We start from the raw sequence: 24,284 nt of genomic DNA, 5'->3' as shown, positions 1-24,284 counted from the left end.
GGATGGTCAAATAAGATAAAACACAAAGTAGGCGTAACTGGGTTATGCAGGGGCAAAGATCCTGCCGAACACCAGAGGCCAGGGGTTCACAATTGGCTACATTCAAGGGTTAGAACTTAGAACTTGTTTTTTGTTTCTATTTGTAGCATTACCTTTATATCGAGCAATGAAAACTGGGTGGGGTGGCAATCTCTGCACGAGTGACTCCCAACAGGTTGGTTAGGGTGCCCGTTCAGTGTGGTGCAGAACCAGGGGGGATAGCATGCTTACCGGTAAGTCCTCCCGGTCAGGCTCATCTAATTGTCAAGTGATAAGTGGACTGGCAACATGTTGCATATTGTAGGAGTTGCACTGCTTGTCTACACACTCCCTACCGAGCCAAACAGTAGGGGTTCAGTTGTGACAAGCCAGGGATTAAATAATTGCAACAAAAAAAAAGTCAGAGCCTAATAATGGTGTGGCTCCAAATATGGATCTCGGACTTGTTGTCTGGACTACGCAGTCAGTCATCTATGACATCTCTAATGTATGACCCCATATATGGGCAAAGTTTCAAGCCGAACCAACAGCCATTCTCTTCCATTATAAAATTATTTCAAAAAATCAACACGGTGGAAAAAAATGTAGCACTGATCGGTCCAGCAGTTCGCAGGATTAGACCCAGACAAAAGAACAGACAGACCTACTGTATTTGTAGATTGCCTCGTACAGAGCTAGTGAATGGACGTCATGGTGGTCCCTTTGCAGTTCATAATTTTGACCAAAGCTTCAAAGAAGTAACTGATCAGCAGTATTTGTGCAGAAAAGACTTCTATGCTCTATTTATTTATTTATTTTTGGTTGGAGACACCATTTATTTTAAAATTACTTTTTGGTAACAATTACAAACTGTAAACAAAAAGAAGAAAAAATAGCCTTACATGTGTTTGCAATGCATGGGGAGAATTCTGCACTGGGTGCAGCAGATGGGTCAGATGTGTTTGCATGGGGAGAATCTGCAGGGTATTCTACTTCAACAGCTTCTTGATGGACATGTTCTTCTCGCTATCTTTCAGCATCACCTTTGCCACAGCCATCTCAAAGTCCTCTTGGGTAACGTGCACTCTCCTCTCTCTCAGAGCATACATCCCTGACTCAGTGCACACACCCTTGACCTCGGCTCCAGAGGCTCCAGGCATGAGTTCAGCAATCTTCCTCAAATTGATGCCACGTGTCAGATTCATCTTCCTAGAGTGGATCCTCAGGATGTCCAAACGGGCCTCCTCATTGGGAGGGGGAAACTCAATCTTCCTGTCAATTCGGCCTGGCCTGAGCAGTGCCGAATCCAGGATGTCGATACGGTTGGTGGCCATGATGACCTTGATGTTTTTGGTGGCCTCAAAGCCATCCAGTTGATTGAGCAGCTCTAACATTGTCCTCTGCACCTCGCTGTCCCCAGAGCCACCCTCCAGGCGTGATGAGCCGATGGAGTCAATCTCGTCCATGAAGATGATTGAAGGAGCGTGCTCCCTGGCCATGACAAACAGCTCTCGCACCATACGGGCACCCTCTCCGATAAACTTCTGGACCAACTCAGAGCCAGAAACCCTGATGAAGGTGCAATCGGTGTGGTGGGCCACAGCTCTGGCCAGGAGGGTCTTTCCTGTGCCTGGAGGGCCGTACAACAGCACACCCTTTGGCTGTTCAATGCCCAGGGCTTCAAAAAGCTCTGGGTGCTTGACAGGCAACTCAATCACTTCCTTGATCTCCTTGATCTGCTTGTCCAGGCCACCAATCATTTCGTAAGTGGAGTCCGGCACCTTCTCCACCATCATAAGGGACACCAGAGGGTCCACCTTATTGGGAAGTATCTTATGCAGTGTATAGCTATCGTTGCGCAGAGCCACACGGCAATTGGGAGTCACATCATTGATATCAATGTTTTTGTCCACATCCACAACAAACTTTCCTTCTTGATGCACCTTTACCAGTACTTTCTTTTTGTCCATAGCCCTAACCACTTCCCCCACATAGGATCCTTGTTCCTGAAGTAACTGCAGCTCCTCACGGAGGAGACGCACTTTAGCATTGAGCTCATTCCTCTGCGCCTGTAGACGTCTGAGATTCTGGCTTTTATCGTTCACTGTCAACTCTAATTCTTGTATCTTGGACAGGTAAAACTTCCGACAGGTATAGCTTCTTCTGGTGATCCCAGTATGCACAGACTCCATCTCATCTGTATGTAGCGTACAGATCACTATCTATCTCCATTAACAGTTTAAATATACGGTTTGTCCACTGAAGCATGACGTATTTCACTTCTCAGCCAATCACATGTGAGGTTGGAATGAATTAACCATATATAGCATGACTTTGTCTGGCAAAGCCATATATGGTTATTGTGATTATTATTTAAGTTACCCAGGAAACCTATTTGATCAGTGATGGTATTGACACTAACTAAATATTTTATGGTAACTGCATTTAGTCCCTCCAACATATAGCTTTCAGACATGACATCATTTGGCAACTAAGTCTATGGACTTTTAATGTTTGTCTTATTAATGCTCCCCCAAAAAACAGCAAGCCCCCAAAAATCAACAGGCGTACGTACCGTGATTAGTGACGTCATGTGGCAGCCAAGTCTATGGACTTTTAATCTTTGCTTTAAGCAGTGACGTCATGTGTCAGCCACAGTTGGCACCCGATCACTTCACACAAGTGTGTTTTTTTTAACACGGCATGGATAATATGTACATATATATTGTATGTATTAGACTCAGTCAAGTTGTTTGAGTTCCCAGGGCTAATATATCAGAACCCCATTATGGACTAAATTAGGGATATAAGTCCACCCTGTAAAAAAAGAAATCAATGTAAATACAGTTCTAGTTTCTTTCTATGACATAATATGCAACTTTTCAGGATCAACAGCTGGTTTAATTTGGTTCTTGTTGAAATGGTTTAAAGTCATCACATTCTTTTGACATTTTCACATGGTACTCTGATGGAAGGTCATTTGCAAGGTCAGCACGCCATCACCTATACAAATACACATGGTAAATTATGGGTGCACAGGATACGATTTATCACACTAGTGCTGTCGACATGATCAGTGAGGTAGCGCAGCACAGACAGGGCCTTGATAGGGATATCAAACTCCATTGGCCCCTGTAAAATCTGAATCCCACCCTACCCCACTTTCCCCCTCTTTTCCATTTTTACCTCCTTACATGATTTCCTGTTTTTTATATAGAAGTGTAGGCTATATTTGTACGTCTATAAATGTTCTGATTAATTGAAAATGGTGGACCCTGTTGTAAACAATGCCTTATCAGTGTGTCGTCCACAGTAACAGTCTTTGTAATGAGTTGCTTTCATGTGAAATGTACCCATTCTGCAAACTGTTAATAAATACTTCAATCAATCAATCAATCTAGTACAGCACTCTAATAAAAGCGCAGCCAAGAACTTTGCTAATATTGATTACATTTAATAAGCGGTATAGAGGCTTAGCTTTCTTTGACAATAAGTTTCAATATTAGTCTACATATTGAGTCAAATTTAGCCCATGTTTTCACTGACACTTGTATTTTATTGATTCAGAACAGAAAAACAAAGCTGTCTTTCTCTTTCTACATTGATGCTTTGAGAGGTTAGGAAACTGAGCCGCCCAATGCATTTGATGCCTGAGGTTAAAACAGGAAAACAATGAACAGAAGTACAACCTAGGATAGGAAGTATTCTGGGTCAATCATGAAGCAAGAGGAGTGAGAGATAATATGTCATGGTGGTTGTGCTTTACATATGATATCATGGGGAGAAGTACATTTGACACATAGATCGGTTCTACCACCAACAGAAGGAATCAGACTATAGTAATGCTCACGATAAGAGAGGATCAGGATATTCTTGTAATTTATAAAAGAGAAACACTTATACTATAGTATATATTCTATAAATAAATACAGAATAAGAATACAAACAAATACTTGAAATATGAAATCTTGTCCAATGTCCAAGTTTCTTTGTTAAATAACTTAAATTAAGAGCAAATGAGACACTCACTCTAATGTAAAAAAAAGTTGTATTTTTTTTTCCAGTTGCATCATTTATTTAAAGCACTCGGAAAGCACTCATTTTCAACATTCAGAATTGATAGCTATGAACCAAATGGACCCGGTCGTTCACTCAGAGAATGTACAAAGGAACCAAATGGATGCTTCCAGGTCCATTTAATTCCATTTCTACACTCTCAGAGTTAAATGAACACTGAAAAGGTGAATAGGTTGGGGTCCCAAAAACACAATGTTTTCCTGCATAATGAAACGACTAGTAGCTAAGTAAACAGTCATCATCAGTCTTCTGTTATTACTTTTGGGTATGGAAAACTTGTCATGTATTGTCTGTATCATAGTTCTTAGTTTAAAGTGATGACTTGTTTAAGTGAGGTTCATATGAGAGGAGGGACATCTGGATCATCTACAAAGCCTTCAGAGAAGGATGTGTGTTCTGAGGCTGCACAAGTCTGGTTCCTCCTCATCTCCAGCGGTCCCTCCCGGCTGCTGCCACTGTCTCGTGCTACAATATTCGCCAGGTCAATACCAGAGTGTTTGCTAGGATCTACCTCCAGCATTTCACGACCGTTAACATTGCTTTTATTCTGTCCAGGTTTGGTTTGAGATGGAGGTCGTGGGACGGTCTTTGTCTTGATTTCACCTTTAGCCCTGGGCATCGTGAGGACCAGGTGTCCAGTGGTTTGGGACCTCCGACATGTAGTGCTGTCAGGTCTCACTTCAGCGGGAAGAGCCAATTGAAATATCTTTCCTTTGACAATCACTCTGACATACATGGGCTGAACATCAACATCCAGCAGGGAAGTGTCCATGTGTCTGTACACAGCCAGGTCTAGGACGACTGTATTCCCGTCTTCGTCTTCTGTCAGTGTGAAGTCTAGCTTGGATTCATTGACATTCAACACCCGTCCTTCAGCAGTGATCAGGGTCCTTGGAGGTGCTTGGGGCTTCGTGGGTTTCGTGGGGTTCTTCTTCTTTTCCAGATGTTTGTATGTTTCAAAACGTGACTCCGGAGTGAAGGCGCAAGGGGTTTCCCAGAATTCCTTCTCCCTCTGCTCCTCCTCAGTGACTTTATATTCTGTCTGACGGTTCTCCTTGTCCTCCTGGCTCCCCGGAGGACCAAAGGTGGAGTCCTCTCTCTGGGGGCTTTTGCTCTCTTCTCTTTCTGCTGCTCTGTTCCTCTGCGCCTCCTCCTTCTCCCTGGTTCTCTTCTTCAGGTACTCCTGCTCCTGCCGTTGGATGCACCTCCTAGCCTCCTCCAGTCCCCAGTTGGCCCTGATTCGCTCCGTTCGGTTGATCTCTGATCCATCTAACCACTTGAGCTGAGGCAGAGCAGCCACTGTGTACTGTCTGTAGCCCTCAAAGTCAGAACAGGGGTTTCCAACCAGGAAGATCTCCCTGAGATGGATGTTGTGTTTCAGGGTCTCCACGCTGCTCAGTTGTCCTATGAAGTTTAACGTCAAATCCAACTTTTGGAGGCTCTCACAGCCCTCGAGATTTTCGATCACTTCAATGTTGTTCATGGAGAGGTTTAAATATTCCAGCTTCTTCAGGCGACCTACATTTTCAATCTTAGGTATCAGGTTGTTTTGCAGGTAGATAATTCTGAGATCTCTGCACCATCTCTCGATGTACTCTATTCCCTCGATATCTTGCTGATGTAAGGAGATCTCCTCAAGAGTAAAGATCTCACAGTTGTTGTGCTCTGCCCGCCGTCGGACCATGTCCTCTGTGATGTAAACCATTCTCTCTAATATTGAATATAGTAGACGCGATACACTCCCTCTGAATGTTTCTGTTTTAAATGCACCTTGTATTACCATGGCAATGAATGCTAAAGACTGATGACGTCAGTCATAAACATTGAGGGTCATGTCACGTGACCTAAGACGGTCCAATGGAACGCCGCCTCCTTCCCAAAGCTCGTAAACATTTCAGAAATAGTTAATAACCACAGTTAACAATAGCCTTAAGGCAAGCGTCACGTCGTTGTCCTTTGATCCATTTGATTAAGTAGTAATCTGCCCAAGTGATTAAGCTGTACAAAGCATCAAAAGATCAGAGAAATCATTTTTGAGACTTTTGACATTCCAAAAAATAAACAAGTAAACAGAAATGGAATGCTAACCTATGTTTTACCATTCTCTCTGCTGCCATTCTGTGAAATAAAGTGACATTCCGCGTCGACGTGACACTTTCGTTGCTTGTGATTTAGCCCCGCCCCTTTGACCGTCAACAACTGGTTTCCAGGCTATTTTCGTCAGCTAGCAAGCTAACGAGGATTTGCCGTACACTATATGCGAGAAATCGCGCTTTTGAAGGAAATGTTTCCATCTTGTTTAGCGTGAATTATACTACATCTACTTAACCTGTGCCTCTGTGCTGGTCGATGTCCTCCAAACAGCCGACGAGAGAGCGAGAGAACGCCTTACTTTGCCTCCGGACTGAGCTAGCTTTAGCTTAATGAGCTAACGACGTAGGTAGGTGGAGAGTTTAGCTGACTGACAGCTACTTCTGTTCCATAGTATTATTATCGCAACCAATAAGTATCCAGCTAATACGATGAATAGCCTTTGATATCGGTGAGTACAGTACAGTCACATTATTGTATTCCTTTTTATCACCACCGCCACCACAGGTTTTCTATGCGCTTTTAGTCTTGAATTCGGAGCTGTGCTGGCTAGTGCTTGTTTATAGCTGGAGCATTCTTTTAGAAGAGCAGGCCAGAGTAAACTGTAACATAAACAACTTTATGAAAGAAACTGGTCGAACGGATTTTGCCTTCTTTGGTTTACAGATTGGACCGAGGCCCGATTGGTTGTCATTTTGGCAAAACCACAGCCATTGCTTTGCAAAGTGGGTCCTACTCGATTAGTGGGCGAAGCCACGACTTTCATTTGCCGATGCTCCTCTTGTTTTGACCCTCCAGAGCAGCCAATATGATGCCGGTAAGTGCTCGCAATCCCTTTAATAATGTGATTTACTTAGTTGCATGTAAACCTTGTATTTATCTATGGAACTACATAGTTCCATACATAAGTTTATTATAAAAGTGAAATATTCGATTTATTTCCTCTGGCCTCCAGATTATACATCAATATGGGAATACGATGATCACTGACACTCACTGACTGTCCTGGGCTATGATGACCAACAATGTACAAACAATGAACAACAAACTATAGCAGCACCTTTTTAATAAATTTACTCTATACCTGTTAGGCTATATTGCCACTAGTTCAGATTGAACTTCTTAAACTGATGAAATAAGGTCAGGCTGGTCAGCTGTAGGGAGCAGAGTCAAACCTAAAAGTATTGTCAGGTATATTACATTATCTTTGCAGTATCCTTCACAATGTAAGGTTATAATTGTTGGCACAACTAGCTTCTACTGTTGTCGCGTAACGGTTGGGTTATGCATTCTGCATCTGATAGTAATATGGTTACTTGGGTTGAGAGTAATCAAATAAAACTTAACTACAATATATGGTTTGGATCTTTGGTAATAGTCACACAGATGTCTGCAAAATCCAGCCATCACTAATGCAAATTTGATTAATTGGATCAAGATTAGGGCTGTTTTCTATGCTTTCAATGTCTGTAAATCATCATGTGGTCTGTCATTAACTTGTTATTAATGTAGTCAGACATTGGCTGGTCTGATGAATTGGGTTTTGCTGTAATGTAAAACTCTTAACTCCAAACTGCATCTCTTTGACAAGTCCATGGCCACATGACAATATACATGATGGTGATGGTCATATTATCCAAAGAATTGGCAAAGAGGATACACATGGGCCCGGACGGTTAGCTCTACTATCTGGGCACCTACGCTACTGAGCCAGCCTGACGGCGTGCCACAGGTTCGACTCCCGATCACGATCTTTGCCGCATGTCCCCCCCCCCCCCCCCCCCCAATCTCCATCCCCTATCAAAAAAGGCAGAAAAAGTTTAAAAATATATCTTAAAAAAAAAGAAGAAAGTGGGCTAAATTATGTTCTAGTCAATATCATAGAATTCATTCATTCCTCGCCTGGAGAGGTGGTCCATATATGTATATGCTAGACTGAACACTCCAAAAGCATCAATCCGGTATTGAAACGTTCTTATGCTCCGTTTATGCCTAGAATTCTTATGCGGTAACTTCAATACCCTGGGTGTGGCACAAGTTCGCACAACCCTCCAATATCTCAGGGAAAACATGAAGAAAATCATCCTGTGAGGTAGAGATGAGGATTAGATAATTAGATGCTTCATTGTCTGAACCTTTGATCCCTTTGCACTTTGTGGATGCCCAATGGGTGGGTGTGCACGGATGAACTCTTCAACCTATTTCTACTGCTATCATTGGCCTTTAGATCATTAACATGAATCACTGTCCTAGTGTGATTTATAACTCTTGAGACCGGTTCCATGTGCTTATCATTTAATTGCTACAGTAATTTTTAAAGTTAGTCATTTGATATAGGTCCAGTTAACTTCAGAACTAAACAGTTAAATCCCAGGTGTTGTTAAGGGGATTTCTTTTTTTCCAATATATTTTTTTGTCTTTTTTGCCTTTATTAATAGATTCACAGTAGTTTGACAGTAAAGGGGGAGAAAGAAGGGGGGAAGACATATGGAAGACACGCAGGCAGCAAAGGTAGTTGGGCTCGGAGTACCAGCCTAGGTGCCTGGACCGCTCGGCCGGCCCAGGCCAAGCAAGGGTCTGTTTTTACATTCTTTAGTGCACTGGGCCTGTGGCCAACAAGTAATCATCAGCGGCGCAGTGTTTTCACTGAGACACATGCAGACACTAAACAAAATATCTGGTCAACTCAGCATTGAGATTCCTGGGTATTGTCAGCCAAAACCGTTGCTGTGGGTGTGGCCCCCCTGATGTCATCACTGTTCCCCTGACAGTGGGCAAGAAGTTTGATGACAGCCATATCTAACCAGCAATATACATATGTCCTCTGCTCCTGTATTTGGAAAACCACACAGGATTCAACACAGTCTATAAAGGGAGGGATATATGCCCATCTTTAGTCGATTAGCTAGTGGCACTGGTTAAGTCAGGTATGCTGACTGCTGATAAACATTTGTAATATTGCTGACCTCAAAATAGAGGCTTCAGCTTTAAGTTAACATTCAGGATTTAGCTACGTAACGTCGTAACATAATATGATCTCAACGTCAAGTTAAACATTTCAGAGGTTTGTTTGGGCACTTTTGGGCTGCGGGCTAATATTTCAATAAGTGATCTAAAATTAACCACTAATTTTGCTACTGTAGGTTCTGTACTGTGGTGATGGTCTCACTGTTCTTTTACAGACATTGCTTGCAATTTTATCAGAGAATGCTCTTATGTTTTAATGAATGCTGATTAATTAAAGTATGGCAGGCCCATGGTGTTGTTTGCGTGTGACCTAATATATTGTTTGGTCTCGTGGTAAGAATCCAGTAGTGGGTTATTTTATTATGGGCGGATAACGGGGTTCATAGCCCTTTGCCAAATGACAGGAAAAGGAACAAACTTAAAGAGCCAATGCACTGATAGAAAAACTCACACCCGTGTGAAGTGAGTGATCATTATGATGTGTCGTAACATGTCTATTTGCTCAGACACTGACATAAAATTGTCCATTCATTCTCAATGGGAATTTAATCTGTGTAGGACAAAGATAGACACTAAGTCGATTTGCTCAGAGTCAGACACTATGAGGTAAAATTCTCCATTCATTGTCAGTGGAAATGTAAAGTTTGCGTAGGCCGAAAAGAACTGATTTGCTCAGACATGACGTAAATTCTCCATTCATTGTCAATGGGAATTTAATGTTTGTGTAAGATGAAAATCTAACTAATATCTGAACATAGGAGGGGCTAGTGCCCCTAAAACCCCCCAAAAAACAGGACCCACTTTTTGAGGGGCGCTACCCCCCTCCTATACCCAGCTTTGTCTGTTTGTGTGAACACAAACAAGATGATTTGATTGACTGATCACCCCATAGCGATGATTTGATTGGCTGAGGATAAAATTGAGGGCAGAAAAGTGAAGACGCCAAAAGTGATTGGCTGGAATTAATGACATTTGTGATGTATGATAAGGGCGCCCCTCACTCACAAGTGATTTATTGTCCTATTTGTGCCTATGTATCAGTAAAAAGTGTAGTAACGCCATGTGTTGAGTTTTCAGTCTTGAAATGTGGCACAGGCAGCCATGCTCTCGGGTTCAGAAAGCTAGTCAAGCAGAGAGCCTCCCTGTTCTTTTTTTTCTCTCGCGTGATTGCTGTAGCCAATGATACTGGCAGATCTAGGTCTGTATGACTGTGTCTGTGCTGGCTAATACTCTGTTGTTAAGGGGAACTTTAGAGCTGACTAGATTGTCAAGTGGCATCAATGTCACCCGGTGGAGCAGGGCACCACATGATGTGCTCTGCAAAAGTCAACATTGTGTTGTATTTTGGCTCTCCCATTTTGGAGAACTGCTAGTGTAAGATGCCAACAGAGCCATGCTTTGATAGGAAAATGCTACAAAGCAAAAAACCTGTAACTTTTGAGCAGAAACAAGTTCTACTTTTAGTATTCTTAATCTGAATACATTGAAAGAGTCAGATTTAGCTAGCTTTAATACTACTTAAACCTCCTATTTCTCATTGGTTAAATCATCATACATTATTTATTTTACTTTGCTTAATGCTTTTATGTAATGCACATTATTCAGTTTTCAATCACTGGGAGAGGATTTTGTATTGTCAAGAATAAAGGGAGTAAATCTCATTTATGTTTTTCACTTTCAAATCAAACGGGACAACCATCCCTTTCATTCTTTGACATTATGCTGGCAGTTATCCATTATTCTGTCAGTATCCAGACAGTCCAGTTCTTTGAGTATTGAATGTTCAAATGGACCACAATGGAACCAAGCCATTGGCGTTTTTGTGTGTTTAAAAAAAAATCCATGTTGGTGTTTTTAAATGTTGGGATCGGGAGTCGAACCCGCGGCACACTGCCAGACTGGATTACCAGCCAAGGTGCCTGGACCACTGAGCCATGGCCCAGGCCATGTTCGTGTTTTTAATTAGTCGTACTGTTGTACTAAAATCTCAATAGAAATATTTAATTAAATTAAAGTGTGCACTTACATAGGATTTAGCTAAAGTAGGCTAAAACAAGATGCATCTACGGTGTGGGTCTATCTGAAAATATGTTGTTCCAGGGACCCCCCCAGAAGCAAAGATTTTAGTTAAAAACGTTTAATCTGAAGATTTGCACCACAGTTTCACGATTTTTAAGTGGTGCACACTGCAACCACTTCCTTAAGTGACTATGTGGGTGGCTGGGTGCGTCTGAGCAAGAAAACAGCATGGTTGTTCTCACGGTAACTCGGTCATTTCTCAACCGTTTTGGACGCTGGGCGGCTCGCCGGAATCGGGCCGGCACCCTGGGTGCGTTCCTGTGGGTCTGGAACCCCCCCCCCCCCCCGAGTACCCCCACACAGAGTTACACCACTTACTTCACACAGGTGTGAAGTAAGTGCCGCACTATGAGCTTGTAGATCTGCTGTGTGTGTGTGTGTGTTTGTTTCGCTACAACTTTACCAACTTATTTTGTGAAGTAGTGACTAGCCTACTGCCTACATACTGTACATATAAATGTACTGTACTATAAATAAACCTGGTAGGTTAATAGGAGTAGCCTACTCAACTGTCTATTTTACACAAACGCACAAGCCAGTGGAATTTCCGTTTTCTTTTTTTTCTTTCTTTTACCACACTGGAAGCGCATACAGGACACAGTTGATCACCGTAATCAATTGATATTAAAAAAGGCGATCTCGGTGCCTGGGGCCTTTGGAAAACATGCGTCAAAAGGCGATTTTGGTGCAGAGTGAGTTAAGATGGCACTTCGTAGCCCTCCTAATCAGCACAGGACCTCTTGTGGAACTAGCACTTATATTATTATATATTTCGTCCCATACCATAATATAGGACTTGGTATGTGGTTACATCTTGGGAAGGCTGCATGTCATTTATCAAAAATAGGTCACTATGACCCTAAAAACTCTAGTGTATTTATTCATTTGCCCTGCAATAATTTGCTTCATGAACTTGAGATCTAGGCCACAGACCTTGGATCTCTTTTTAGGAACACTGCCTGTCATGACAGCCAAGCTTAAGTTCACTCTTCTTTATCTGTTTCAGCTGTTTTAAGGTCAGATTAATGGAAATTGATTAAATGTCTAATCAAACTCTGATTACAATAGTCTAACCGTGGGATCCGAACGTAATTCCGATGGAGCATTAGCCGACCAACGGCTTAGTTAAAGTTAGTTTAGGTTAATGCTACATGGTTTGGTTTCAGTATTCTTACTTTAGTCTCACTCAGCCCTATATATGCACATCATTGTCTGGAGGAAACTGGAGAAACTTTTAATTTGATCACCACTTTTCTTTATATTTCAAAATTTGTTTAAAAAAATTGTACAAGATCTAGGTTCAGTACAAAGCAGCATCAGCATTATAAATCTTACAAATAGCCAGTCCAAGAAACATAACAGTTAAAATGTTCATTTAAGGTTCATATACATCCAGAATTCATCCCATGTCACTTTCATTTTTCTTTCTGCATTTACCCTGCCCAACATATGATGTTATTTTGATCATTTCTTCATTCCATTCTTTAAAGGAGAATTCCATGCTAGAATGCTTTCTTATCTTTCTTACCTTTCTTTGTAGTTGTTATGTCCCCACCAAAGAGGTCCAGGTGTTTTTTTGTGCAAAAACTCCTTATTGGCTATTTTCCCTACCACAATCCCTCAATGAATTGCATTGCATTGAATGGGAATTGAATGGGGCTATGGGGTGTTATGCTAGTTCGCTTATTTCCATCGAAAGAAGTAGTAAAGTGTGCGGCTTGGGATATTATTTACATTATGAAGAGAGGATATATACAAAGAAATTATAATTTTGAGCAATGGAAATAAGCGAATTAGCACAACACCCCATAGCCCCATTCAATTCCCATTCAATTCAATGCAATTCATTTAGGGCTTATGGTAGGGGAAATAGCCAATAAGGAGCTTTTGCACAAAATAACACCTGGACCTCTTTGGTGGGGACGTAACAACTACAAAGAAAGGTAAGAAAGCCTTTTAGTATGGAATTCTCCTTTAAGCCCAGGTGTTCTGGGGACTTTCCAAAGACGCAACAGTATTCTGGCAGCGGTAACAAGTCCAACCTTTATAATAGTGAAATCATTTTTAGATATGCCAGGGACAGCCATTCCTGGCATAAACTGTACCGTCACCTTTTAGCGTTTTATTTCATTAACGCGATCGTAACAAAATAGGCTACTGCTGCCCGTAGATCACACGTGAACAGTAAAGATACCAAGAATTGGACAGTGATGTCACTGTTATGCTACGCAACACGGAAGTAACATGAACTCGAAGCCGTTTATTAATCACAGTCACTGGCGCGACCGCTGACGAATCCTTGATATTTTCATTCGAACGGACAGAGTCAACCTTTCACCACTGTTTGGAAAATCCTTGTGAAGGTCGGGAAACAGTTTCCAGGAATTAGATGTTGGGTAGGGAAGATGCGTGTCCCCCCTCCTCCCCACACAATCGGAAGCACAGTAAGCACTAAAGATTTTCAAAGAGACGAGTAGAAACAAAGGTAGCCTGAAAGGCTGCATTTGCATTCCAATGGGTGATTGAGGGTCGTGCTCTACGCGCAACGGCCAATACGCTGTTTGTCCTTTTCTCAGTCGTGTTTTCAAATGGATCTTTATACGACGGGAAAACTTGAGATTCCCTTCTCACGTACCAGTGGCACATGTCCTGCGGACCGGCACCGGTCTGCGTACCGGTGGTTGGGAACCTCTGCCCTAATAGACACACCACATTTTCATTGTTGCATGCAAGGGGAAAACTCACAATTCTGTGCAATTGCAAATTTTGATGTCTGTGAATTCTTCTGCGAATTTGTAAAAATGGAACCCTACAATGTTTACACACTCAAACCTTTTATAGAGGGAGGAATCCCAGCTAATAATAGCCTTGGTACCGTGTCCAACACTTAATCATGATTTGAGTATAAGCCTGGGGATTTAATTTATTCTGAGATTGTACTAATGAATAATGATTTCATTATGAGAGTTACATTTAGAGTAAGCCTCCCGGGAAAAAGATCTGTATGGGAATGCAGGGATATGTGACTAAAGTGGTGAGAAGTGAAGTGATGTCTGACTCTGGAGTCACTGCCAGGAAGTAAACAAACCAAACATCAACTAGAAGGTCTCCACCAGGAGGATAGGAGTGTGTGATGTTTGGCAAAATGTTTAGGAGTAATATAAAGTGTATGTGTGTGTGGTGTTTGTGTGGGTGGGTGGGTGTGTGTGTGTGTGTGTGTGTGTGGGGGTGTGTGTGTGAGACTTGGCCTGTTGTAGCGCCACCATGACGCTGATTTAAAAACTATCAAGTGGCATTTCTTCCTCAGCCTAGTGGGAATATGCATGCACAGTTTCCAGGAGTAATATTAGAAAATATGTTTTACATATGTCTGTCTCCTGGTGGCATTTCCAGGCAAAGGTTTTTTCTTGGCCTCTAGGGAGTGTGCATACAAAGTTTTACACAGATCCGTGCAGTTAGAGGTAAAAACACTAATTGGCCAGTTATAGCGCCACCATGAGGCTGAGTTGAAAATGTTCCAGTGGCATTTCTTCCTCCCACCATTTTGTTTGAAACCATGCAGTGACTCCTGCGAACTTTGGTAGCCAATCTTAGCCAATCAGGATGGAGTCTGACCTGTTTCGTTGACTGGCTCTAGAGAGACTGTGTTTGTGTGACTGAGATGTTTGGACAAAATCTGTAGGTGTACTTACTGTCCAAATTTTGTTTTGCACAAAGCAGCCTCCTGGTGGCGCTATAAGAGGCCAATGTGAAAACCTTGGGGCAGAGGTTCAGCTGTGGCATTCAGGGAGTGTGTGCAGAGTATGGCTGTGATCAAGCCAACAGTGCCGGAGATTAGCTGTCCACAGACGGACGGACGGACAGACAGACACACACACTCACACGGACGGACGGAGTGCAAAACATACTCTCTCCCCATGCCTTCGGCCTGGTGGAGACAATAATAACCAAGTTCAATGACAAAAATGTCTCCCTGCACTTCATGCTCACTGGATTCTAACAATGTTGCCAGATACATCGCCCTATGGAATGGTAATGAAGCGTGTTTGAAGCATGTTTTCCACATCCTGAAACAACCCCACACAACTACGTGAATGTTCTGGAATGTGTCACCTGAATATCGTAATGCAGCAAGAGCTTTAGTACAGTGGTTCCCAAAGTGGGGTCCGGGGACCCCCAGTGGTCCTTGAGGGAGTTCCAGGGGGTCCCCAGCTAAATGCAAGTTTGGAACCAACTGGACCTTTATGGGTCTGTAACTCTGAGAGTGTACAAATTGAACAAATGGTTCTGTAACTCTGAGAGTGTACAAATGGAACAAATGGTTCCATTTGTACACATTAAATAGGGGTCTGTAGATGAATGCATGTCAAACTGAGGGGTCCTTGAAATTAAACGGGTTGAGAAACACTGCTAGAGCCATAACATTCTTCTTTAAGGGGGTCTTTCAAATGGGGGTCCGTGGGCTAATTAGTGTCAATTTGGGGGTCCTTGAAATGAAAAAGTTTGGTTGCTGCTTTAGTAGACATAAACTGCTTTCATATTATAGCAAGCTGTAGTTGTAAATCTGTGAAGGTTTATAACCTAAGAGTGCATGGTTGGGTTGGATTCTCTCACACGACCACATTTGATGGGTTTTTTTCTTTTTTTTTGCGACCCCACACTTTATTTATAGTGCAATATCTATATCTATATCTATATATAAGTGGGAATAAATACTATCTTAAAATAAAAGTGCACCTTATATATGAATAACTATTAGAAAAATTTAATTAAAGCAGCGATTCCTTTGCTGATTTGTTGGCCTATCTTATCAATGAAATGAATGAATGATATTTAGCACTGCTGCAAAAGACTAGTAACACCCAAAACGGCTCTTTTAACATAATTACTGCTAATATATATCAGGTTATGAGCAGCAAAATCAGTTCAAGGCTTGTGTAGTGTGTTGCTGGTCCCCCCTGTGTTGGTTGGGGTTGGGTGAATCAAGGAGTCAAGTGGCCGCCTGCAACGTCCTCTTCGTGTCGGTTGCGACCCCACACCCCATCCCTGTTTCTTTATGTAAAAATAATGTAAAACCCCACTTTGTGTCGCGACCCGTAGTTGGAGAACCGCTGGACTGGTCTACACAGATGATCACACAACTCATTGGCAATCACAGCTGTTGTTGTCCAACTAGTGTTATTAGCAGCGGTTCATCATTATTACTGCCATCATCAGCACACTTCAAGGAAGCCTTGTCCAATGGAGGGGCTTGGTGACAGTGGGCACACCCCTCCCTTTCTCCATACATCTCTCTCTCTTGCACTTTCTCCCTCTCCCAATCTCCTCTCTGCCTCGCTCACTTGTCTCCCTCTCTGTCTTCCCTCCCTCCCTGGATACACACAGCAACCGTTTTGCCTCTAAGATTCCTCTGCAGCGCTGCTCTGATGCGTGCACCGCTGTTGGTGTTTACAGTACCTCCGCTGGGGATGGCGTATTTATTAAGTCTTGCGTCTGTTAAAGCAGGGGTGCCATTATGAAGAGGTTTGTGGCTATAGTTTTGCGTGGCCTGGTTAGCCTGTCCAAGGAGCACCCCATCTGGGCAAAGGAGCATCACCGGCTACCGAATAAGGAGCACAGAAAGAAACGGATGGCTGTAAAAGGAGCTAAGAACACACAGAGACGCAACTTTGTCAGGGCGGTTAGTATTCTTCACAAGTCCACTGTCGGTCGCTGGCTTTCTGGCGTTTCCGTCATTAAGGTTGGCATTCTCTGCAAGTCTGTGTAAGGGTGCAGCATATGTGCTATGTTTATTTCATGTGTCCATTTGTGTTCTGTGCGTTTTAGGTTCTGTGGTGTTGACTGCAAGTGTGACTGAGCTCAGCTCTGAATAAGGCTGTTGGAACTGGCTGGTTATGCCCCGATTGATTGATCAGATCAGAGTCTAGAGACAATCATTTTGGCAGTTTTAAGGACATTATACAAACATTAGCCATGGCAGGAAAGAATGAAATAAAGAGACTTCATTGCATGAGTAAAACCTATGATGATTAACTGCTTTTGTGTGTGCCCCCCTCCCTCCTTTTTTTTCTTTCATTTTTCTTAACTTTATCAAATTGAATGAGAATGCTAACCTAAGAGCAGGGAGTTGTCTCTGCCTTATGAGTTAAGTTTGCAGTGGATCACTAGTTTCCATAGTATATGCCAAACCCGGGATTTCTTGGGTTTAGAACTTAAACCCTCCTATGCCGAACCCGAGAAATCTCGGGTTTCGTTGATTTCTATGAATCCAGAATTAATACTATTATATTTACCGTATGTTAGCTTCTTTTAGCTCCCCATCGCTAAGCAACGCTTGCTTCCATGGTGCGTCATAGAAATTCATTTTTGAAAAATCGAACTACTGACATAGAAACATATCTTTTTCAGAAAACTGTCAGGATGTAGAAGACATTTTTAGAATCTGATCTCAGGTCAGAATGGGTTAATAAAACATTATAGCGGCCTCCCGGTTAGCATATTAGCGTTTCTATTGCTAGATTGGGGTCCCGACTCTGGCTCAAAAATGGCCGATTACTACTTAAGGTTCACAGGGGCAAATCACAGGGTCTTCTTCGCCATAGACATATAAACGTAGACGCCCTTTCCGGCTCTGAAGCATATGTGCTCAAAGGAAGGGCAAAACTTTCCCGAGAAGCATGAGCGTGCGTCACAGAGCGCATGTAAGTCCCGGAAAAGATGTGATGTGATTGGCCAGTAATCACTTGAATGGCAGCGTGAATCTAACGTGCCTTCCACACTTCCGGCGTACTTCCTCTCCCAGTGTAAATTCTTCCGCCCCTCCTTCAACACACATCGCTCCAATGAACTGCATGAGGCCAATGATCTAAGTGATGCATGGGGTTAGAAATGTGAGTTTTATGAGTCTGGTGTGCTGGAAACCTTTTTCAATAAATAAATGTGCTGCAATAAGCAGTAAAACCTATAGATGTTGGGTATAGAAAGATTTCTATTAGACTTTCATAGCCTTCAAGTAGACTAGAGTAATGTGCATAGCCTACACATGCAAGTTTCTCAATGATCCCAGTTGGAATCACAACTGGGATCACTCAGTTCTCATGATGAACCCAGGCGGTGGGCTAGTCACTGATTGAGTTAGTGCTGCGGTTCCTAACTTTTTATGTCAAGAAAGACCCCTCTATAATAACCTTAGCCTTTGCATTTCCCACTCCCTTCCAATTTGCCCCGTGGTGCCCCCTGACACTGACTGAGTGTTGCTGAGCGAGCACAATTGATCATGCCAGTTGCATCATCACATCAGTTTGGCACTTTATCTTAAGGAGGCTACTTAGGTGATACGCTACGGACAGATGGGTGATCTTATAGGGCGGCTGTGGCTCAGGAGTTAGAGCAGGTCGTCCAATGATCCCTGGGTCGGCGGTTCGAATCCCGGCTCCTCCTGGCCATATGTCGAAGTGTCCTTGGGCAAGACACTGAACCCTACATTGCCTCCAATGAGTTGGTCGGTGTGAGCTTGCCACCATTGGTGTGTGAATGTGGGAAGTGAGGATGCTGGCGTCGACTGTTCGCCGCTTCACCTCCCAATGTATGAATGAATGAACCATTGTAAAGCGCTTTGAGCACTTGGAAAAGCGCTATAAAAATGCAATTCATTATTATGTCTTATGACAATGGCATACAATTTCAACCGTGTTTCATTTACACAACCAGAAAGTGGGGTCCACATTCTCATTTTGTCACAACCTTTAAAAACCGCAATGGAATTCAGATTTGGTACACTGCTGTGGAAAACGGCTAATTATTTCTCCCTTAATCCCCTGCTGTTCCTTTGACCAAAGATGGATCCATACAATTCGTCCTCTACCCCATTTACTCTCTAGTTTTGGATGTGAGCCAGTAAAATGTGTACTGTAAACTGTGTAAAGTATAGTGTAAAATGAATGTGGGACAATGACATTATTTGACTGGATTTTCACTCAAAGCCGAGGTACCATCTCTGCATGTACTGTAGTGTACAGCAGCCTGGACATGTACATACAGAGAGACTTGTACAGGCACGTTTTAGCTCTTTTCTTCCATAGAAGGTCCTAGTAATCACTGTAAACAAATACTGGCATGAATTGAGTGCACAAAGATGCAGCTAAAGTCAAACATTAGAAACCTTCCATGAGTGTCGAGGAAGACATTATATGATTGCTTGCTTATATCTAACCTTTTATGTTTACCATCACTTATGATACTTACTTTTATAATACATTGTGCTGTACGTGGATGTCTCCTTGGATGTCTCCATTGGGCCTAGTGGAGACATCCAAGGCCCCCACAGCCACCAAATAGCACAATGTGTTATAAGTAGGTATCATAAGTGATGGTAAATTTAAAGGTTAGATCTAAGCATAATCATATAATTTCTTCATCAGTGTTAAGAGTATAAGCATGTGTTAAGTTTAATCTTGTGTCAAACTGAGTGATGTACCATCCAAAGTTATCAGCCCATTGAACTAATTCAGGAGAGAATGATTATTATCTATAATGTAGCAGAATGGATAGACTGGCCTGAACTAAGGTAACATTCTTCTCATTGCCTGAACCTCTGTTACAGATGATATTGACGGTGTACCTCAGCGATGGGGAGCAAGCTGTGACTGAGGTGCCCATTACCCCAGAGACGACGTGCCGTGATGTAGTGGAGTTTTGTAAAGAGCCGGGGGAGAATGGTTGCCATCTGGCTGAAGTATGGCGGGGGAATGGTAAGTCACAGGTGGAATCGCGTGTTATGTGTTGAACACAAAGTATACGTAGATTGCTTTTTAATACATAGTTTGCAAAAAAAGAAATGGAACATATTTAATGTCTATAAAGATTGAGATGCATTTGATATTGATAACGTGTATGTAGGAATCGCTTGCAGCACAGGTTTGTGGCAGGTCACAAAAGGTCAGCGTGCCTTTGTGAGCTACAGCACTGTGTCACACAACACCAGAATGTCACAACACAGTCCATACTGTCCAAAGGGATACTCCCATCACCAGCGTCCCATCCAACATACGCCTGCCATCAGCGTTTTTGCTTTGGGGGCCACTCCCCTGTACTGGTGCGAAACAACAATCCAGCCAAAGGCTTTATTATCTAGAGTTATGCAATCTTGCTTGGCTAGTACATGACAACAATGCGACTGTCTGCTCGCTTGCCACAAACCTCCATGTCTCTCAAGGCAGATTCAGCACCAATTATTTTACAGAAAACAAAACTTAAGTTAACATGGATAAACATTTGATTTGAGTAAATTGTTGTTCCTTTGAGTATCATACAGTATAACTTCAACATCAACTCTTGCAGTAACTCAACTTAACTTAACTAACTCAACTTTTAACACACAAACCAACAAGATACAATATAAAGTTAACTAATTTTCTGCCCGTGGCGACATTGGACGACTTTTATTAAAAGTCACAGATTGATTGTTACTTCTGGTTCACCAAATCAGCTGGTGGCTCTTCAAAATAAGGGCTTCCGGCTATGGTGGCACGGACGCGACTAAACTTGACCTTAAACATGGGGCATATAGAGTTAAAGCTGTGGCGGTCGGCCGGGCGAAGAGATCTGACCATGAGCTCTAGACTAGAGGAAGGGAGGGAGAGCTATATCGGGACTGAGAAAGCCTATTTCACACAATAACCTGGCCAGACAGTGCTTGCCACCAGAACCTGAACACAGTTATCGACAGAGCACTAATGCCAGGCACATTTTCTGCTGGTAACTAATATACCGTTTACACTGGATCCAGGCAGAAGTAAAAGTAAACATTTGATGAGGAACACTGAGGCTATATTTGTATCAAGTTGGATCTTCCTAATTTCACAGAAGTTTCCTTGTATTTTCCTATTAATTGTCTGTGTTTGCTTAATGTATACTGCATCACGCAACGCTGTTGCTTGCCAAAAAGGATGCGTTGCATTGCAACACAATGATAGCTTGTAGACCTGATCTTTTTGGAATGTGACTTAATATGGAGTGAGGTTGTATTGGCCTAGATATGAAGGGTCCATAGTGCACAAATAATATATCACTAGTGTGCAGAATATGGGAATCATTCAACTTTAGTAGACACACAAAATATGTGTTTTTGAATGCTACCCATTCCAACAACAAATACAAGTTCATATTAAGCACTGAATTAAGAACACAGTTCATTTATAACCTTGCTTTAAAGGCAACCGCTGGTGGAAAATGAGATCTGCACTCACTGAGCACACATTTCTAGTTTCTGTTTTCAGTCATCAATACAACATTCACAGAGTTCCTCCAACAATGGCCTGTGCAAGCATTTCTTTAAATCCAATTCATGTTACATACCGCCCAGTACAACATAACACGGGGGGAAACTAAAATGGAGTTGGCTTTGGACTGTGCCGAGCCAGCAGTCTGAATTAAATCCTCGTCACCAAAATCAGTCTGCAGGCTGTTGACAAGGTGAAGGAGGCCTTGAGTTTGACATATGTGACACAGAGAAGCAAGCAAAGAACTAACTTGAGGAGAAAAACATAATACTACAGGTTAGCTTAGCGGTCGCTGAATATATACTTTGCAGACCTCATTCTTAACCACATGAAACCTATAATGTCTTTATTCTGAGAAATGTGCATGTTATAATAGGCAAACATTTATCAAAAATAGGCAATAGTTTGGGACACATTGAGAGCTTGTAGATAAGCTATTATGAGGGTTTAACCACTTGAACCCTAGCATCCCGAGCGCAACTTTGACGCTTTTGTATTCGCTATATTCACTGAAAAGGTTTGACACAAGTACAAAGCCAAAGTGTTGGGGGTTTAAGTGGTGAAGTGATATTCAGCTGCAGAGTAGCAAAGTCTACACTTCTTGATCGTGTACCTCATACTGTAGTTTTGCTGAAAATGCACAAGTGCATTGTGTGTGTGTGTGTGTGTGTGTGTGTGTGGGGGGGGGGGGGATCCAAAATTGAAATGGCTGTAACCACATTTCCCTTGCATTTTTGTTCTCCCCACAGAGCGAGCTATCCCCTTTGAGCATATGATGTATGAGCATTTGCAAAAATGGGGCCCTCGGAAACAAGAGGTGAAGTTCTTCCTCCGGCATGAAGATTCGCCCACGGAGAGCAGTGATCAAGGTGGTTAGTCAAACACAATTCCCTGTGTTTTGTGCCCTTTGTAATTATATAGTTAATTAGTTAGTCTAACGGCCAAGCTACACCGGGCATGTGTGCGTTTGACGTAAGTACGCGTGCGAAATGCCCCGGCTACACCAGATCTGTGGCACGCGGCAGATTTGTGCGGGACCTTCCGGGAAGATATATAAATACGCGCACATGGGGGCATACGCACGTAAAAAAAATAGAACCGATCCTATTTTTAGAGCATGCGTATCCGTGGCCCGCGGTATCTGTGCGTCTGGTGTAGCTGGTATCATTGACATATATTGGTCCTATCCAAATACATTGTATGCGCGCAGTAAACGCATACGCACTGCGTGCACAAACACGCCCAAAATTGCCCCGTGTAGCCCGGCCGAAAGATGTAATTTAAATTATGTAGGTAAGCAACTTGTCAAGTTGTCAGGCACTGATGCCAGAGAAGCTGCAGGCGAGGCCTGACAGTCCATGTCAAAGAAATGAGACATGGGCTGACGTATCTAAAATCAATAGAAAAAAATCCAACAATGTTCTTTTCCTGCAGCATTTGAAATAATTTAGTCATTCCATCAAGTCTTTCTAAAGTTTAAGATGAGTACCCGCTGTAGTCGGCAGTGGCTGCCTCTTTAATTACATTCCTGTCACACATCATCGTGTGACGTGTAGGTGAATTGAACAATACTGACAATACTAGTTTATGTGAGAGAGACCTACCTGTCTGATTGCCTGACTGTGTCTTTTTGCAGGGAGCCAGCAGTCTCAAGAACAAACCAACCGTAGAAGTGGAAACACTGGAGAGAAGCACAATGAGAATGGGGTAGGGATTAACTAACATTTAGCTCTTGTTATAATGTTTTTATTTGACCAGGAAGTCACTTGATATCAATGATCTCTTTTTTTTTTCTTGGCCAGGCAACTGCTTAAGTTGTTGCTGATGGAGGTATTTTCATACTTAACGAGCAGCTTTCACAGCAGCTGCAGATTTCAGTTGTAAATCAATTCATCCTTTTATATACTTAGTTGATTGGAGTCCCCCAGGATTCTATACTAGGCACCCTCCAGCTTTGGCTCGGGACACTAGGTTGCATGTCATTAAAGCTCCAGGATAATAAATGCTGACCACCAGCTTCGACTGGCTCTAGTCTCTGAGCTGCAATTGGGCTTAAAATTGAGGGAATTCTGGCCAAGTGAGAAAAAGGCTTTAGCCAAGTGCTGTGAAAAGACGGTATTCAGGAAAACACAGTAAAACGCACATCTTAATTATGACTCAATTGATTGGCCAGCCCTCAATTTCATTATCATAATAAAACTGCATAACAAAAACTGCAACGCACAAATGTGTTGCAGCAAAACCTTGAGGAGCAGCAATGCTGGAGCGTGGGTATAGTTGAGACATGAAATGCCAAACTTATGTCATCTAGTAAACTTAATGTGGGGAACTGAAATGGCTTGAAATGAGCTTTCGTCCTTCCACAATGAATAGTTTAAAAGTTATGTACAATATTTTAATAATTTACCCTTTTGACCTTGACCTTTTATTCACGTCCTTGTGTTGAGATGTGATGATGATGCTGATGTATTGAGTCATTTTGGAGTGATACAGAACGTGCACACACTGACTCAGTTAGTTAAATAATTTCGGTCACTAAATGTATTATCAACACACTTTTTGTCACAAATTCTATGGCAGTTTCTACTCTATGTGAAAGTCAAGTGGAGGGATTATTCAACAACAATATAGTTTAAACTGTCAAAATCTTGGGGTCTACTGGTGCAAAAAAGACCCGCAATGGAGCAAACGGGTCTCTGCAATGGTCAAAAAGATAAACAAGAACTACATTTTTCCTACAAACGAAAAGAGGGTCTACACTGAGTATTTGAG

General features: G+C 42.3%; 3 protein-coding genes across 7 annotated transcripts in view; 1 reads left to right on the top strand and 2 right to left on the bottom strand.

The window, feature by feature from the left end:
* Positions 1-953: 953 nt before the first annotated feature.
* On the bottom strand, positions 954-2,210 carry LOC308334636 (26S proteasome regulatory subunit 8-like; the record flags this gene model as incomplete). Its single annotated transcript, XM_080791440.1, has 1 exon — positions 954-2,210. One exon carries the CDS (start codon positions 2,208-2,210, stop codon positions 1,008-1,010), a length of 1,203 nt encoding a protein of 400 aa, XP_080647566.1. The 3' UTR covers positions 954-1,007.
* A 2,150-nt stretch (positions 2,211-4,360) lies between these two features.
* Positions 4,361-5,899, bottom strand: dnaaf11 (dynein axonemal assembly factor 11). Its single transcript, XM_080790879.1, has one exon. It carries the CDS (start codon positions 5,876-5,878, stop codon positions 4,433-4,435), a length of 1,446 nt encoding a protein of 481 aa, XP_080647005.1. The 5' UTR covers positions 5,879-5,899; the 3' UTR covers positions 4,361-4,432.
* A 412-nt stretch (positions 5,900-6,311) lies between these two features.
* The window catches only part of ppp1r13bb (protein phosphatase 1, regulatory subunit 13Bb), a 44,234-nt gene continuing 26,261 nt past the window's right edge, over positions 6,312-24,284 (top strand). For 3 of the 5 annotated variants that reach the window (XM_080790905.1, XM_080790906.1, XM_080790902.1), the window contains exons 1-5: positions 6,312-6,637; positions 6,853-7,003; positions 19,835-19,982; positions 22,262-22,381; positions 23,149-23,219. In XM_080790905.1, coding sequence (XP_080647031.1) covers positions 6,995-7,003; positions 19,835-19,982; positions 22,262-22,381; positions 23,149-23,219 — 348 coding nt within the window. In that variant the 5' untranslated portion in view covers positions 6,312-6,637; positions 6,853-6,994. The remainder of the gene's footprint in view (positions 6,638-6,852; positions 7,004-19,834; positions 19,983-22,261; positions 22,382-23,148; positions 23,220-24,284) is intronic. The other 2 variants (XM_080790904.1, XM_080790903.1) reach the window with 2 other exon arrangements.

This window comes from Protomyctophum bolini, assembly GCF_963924005.1.
Source record: "Protomyctophum bolini genome assembly, chromosome: 19".
In the NCBI taxonomy this organism is placed as follows: Eukaryota; Metazoa; Chordata; class Actinopteri; order Myctophiformes; family Myctophidae; genus Protomyctophum; species Protomyctophum bolini.
Note: the sequence above shows the minus strand (reverse complement) of the source record. Positions and strands in the feature narration are given on the sequence as shown.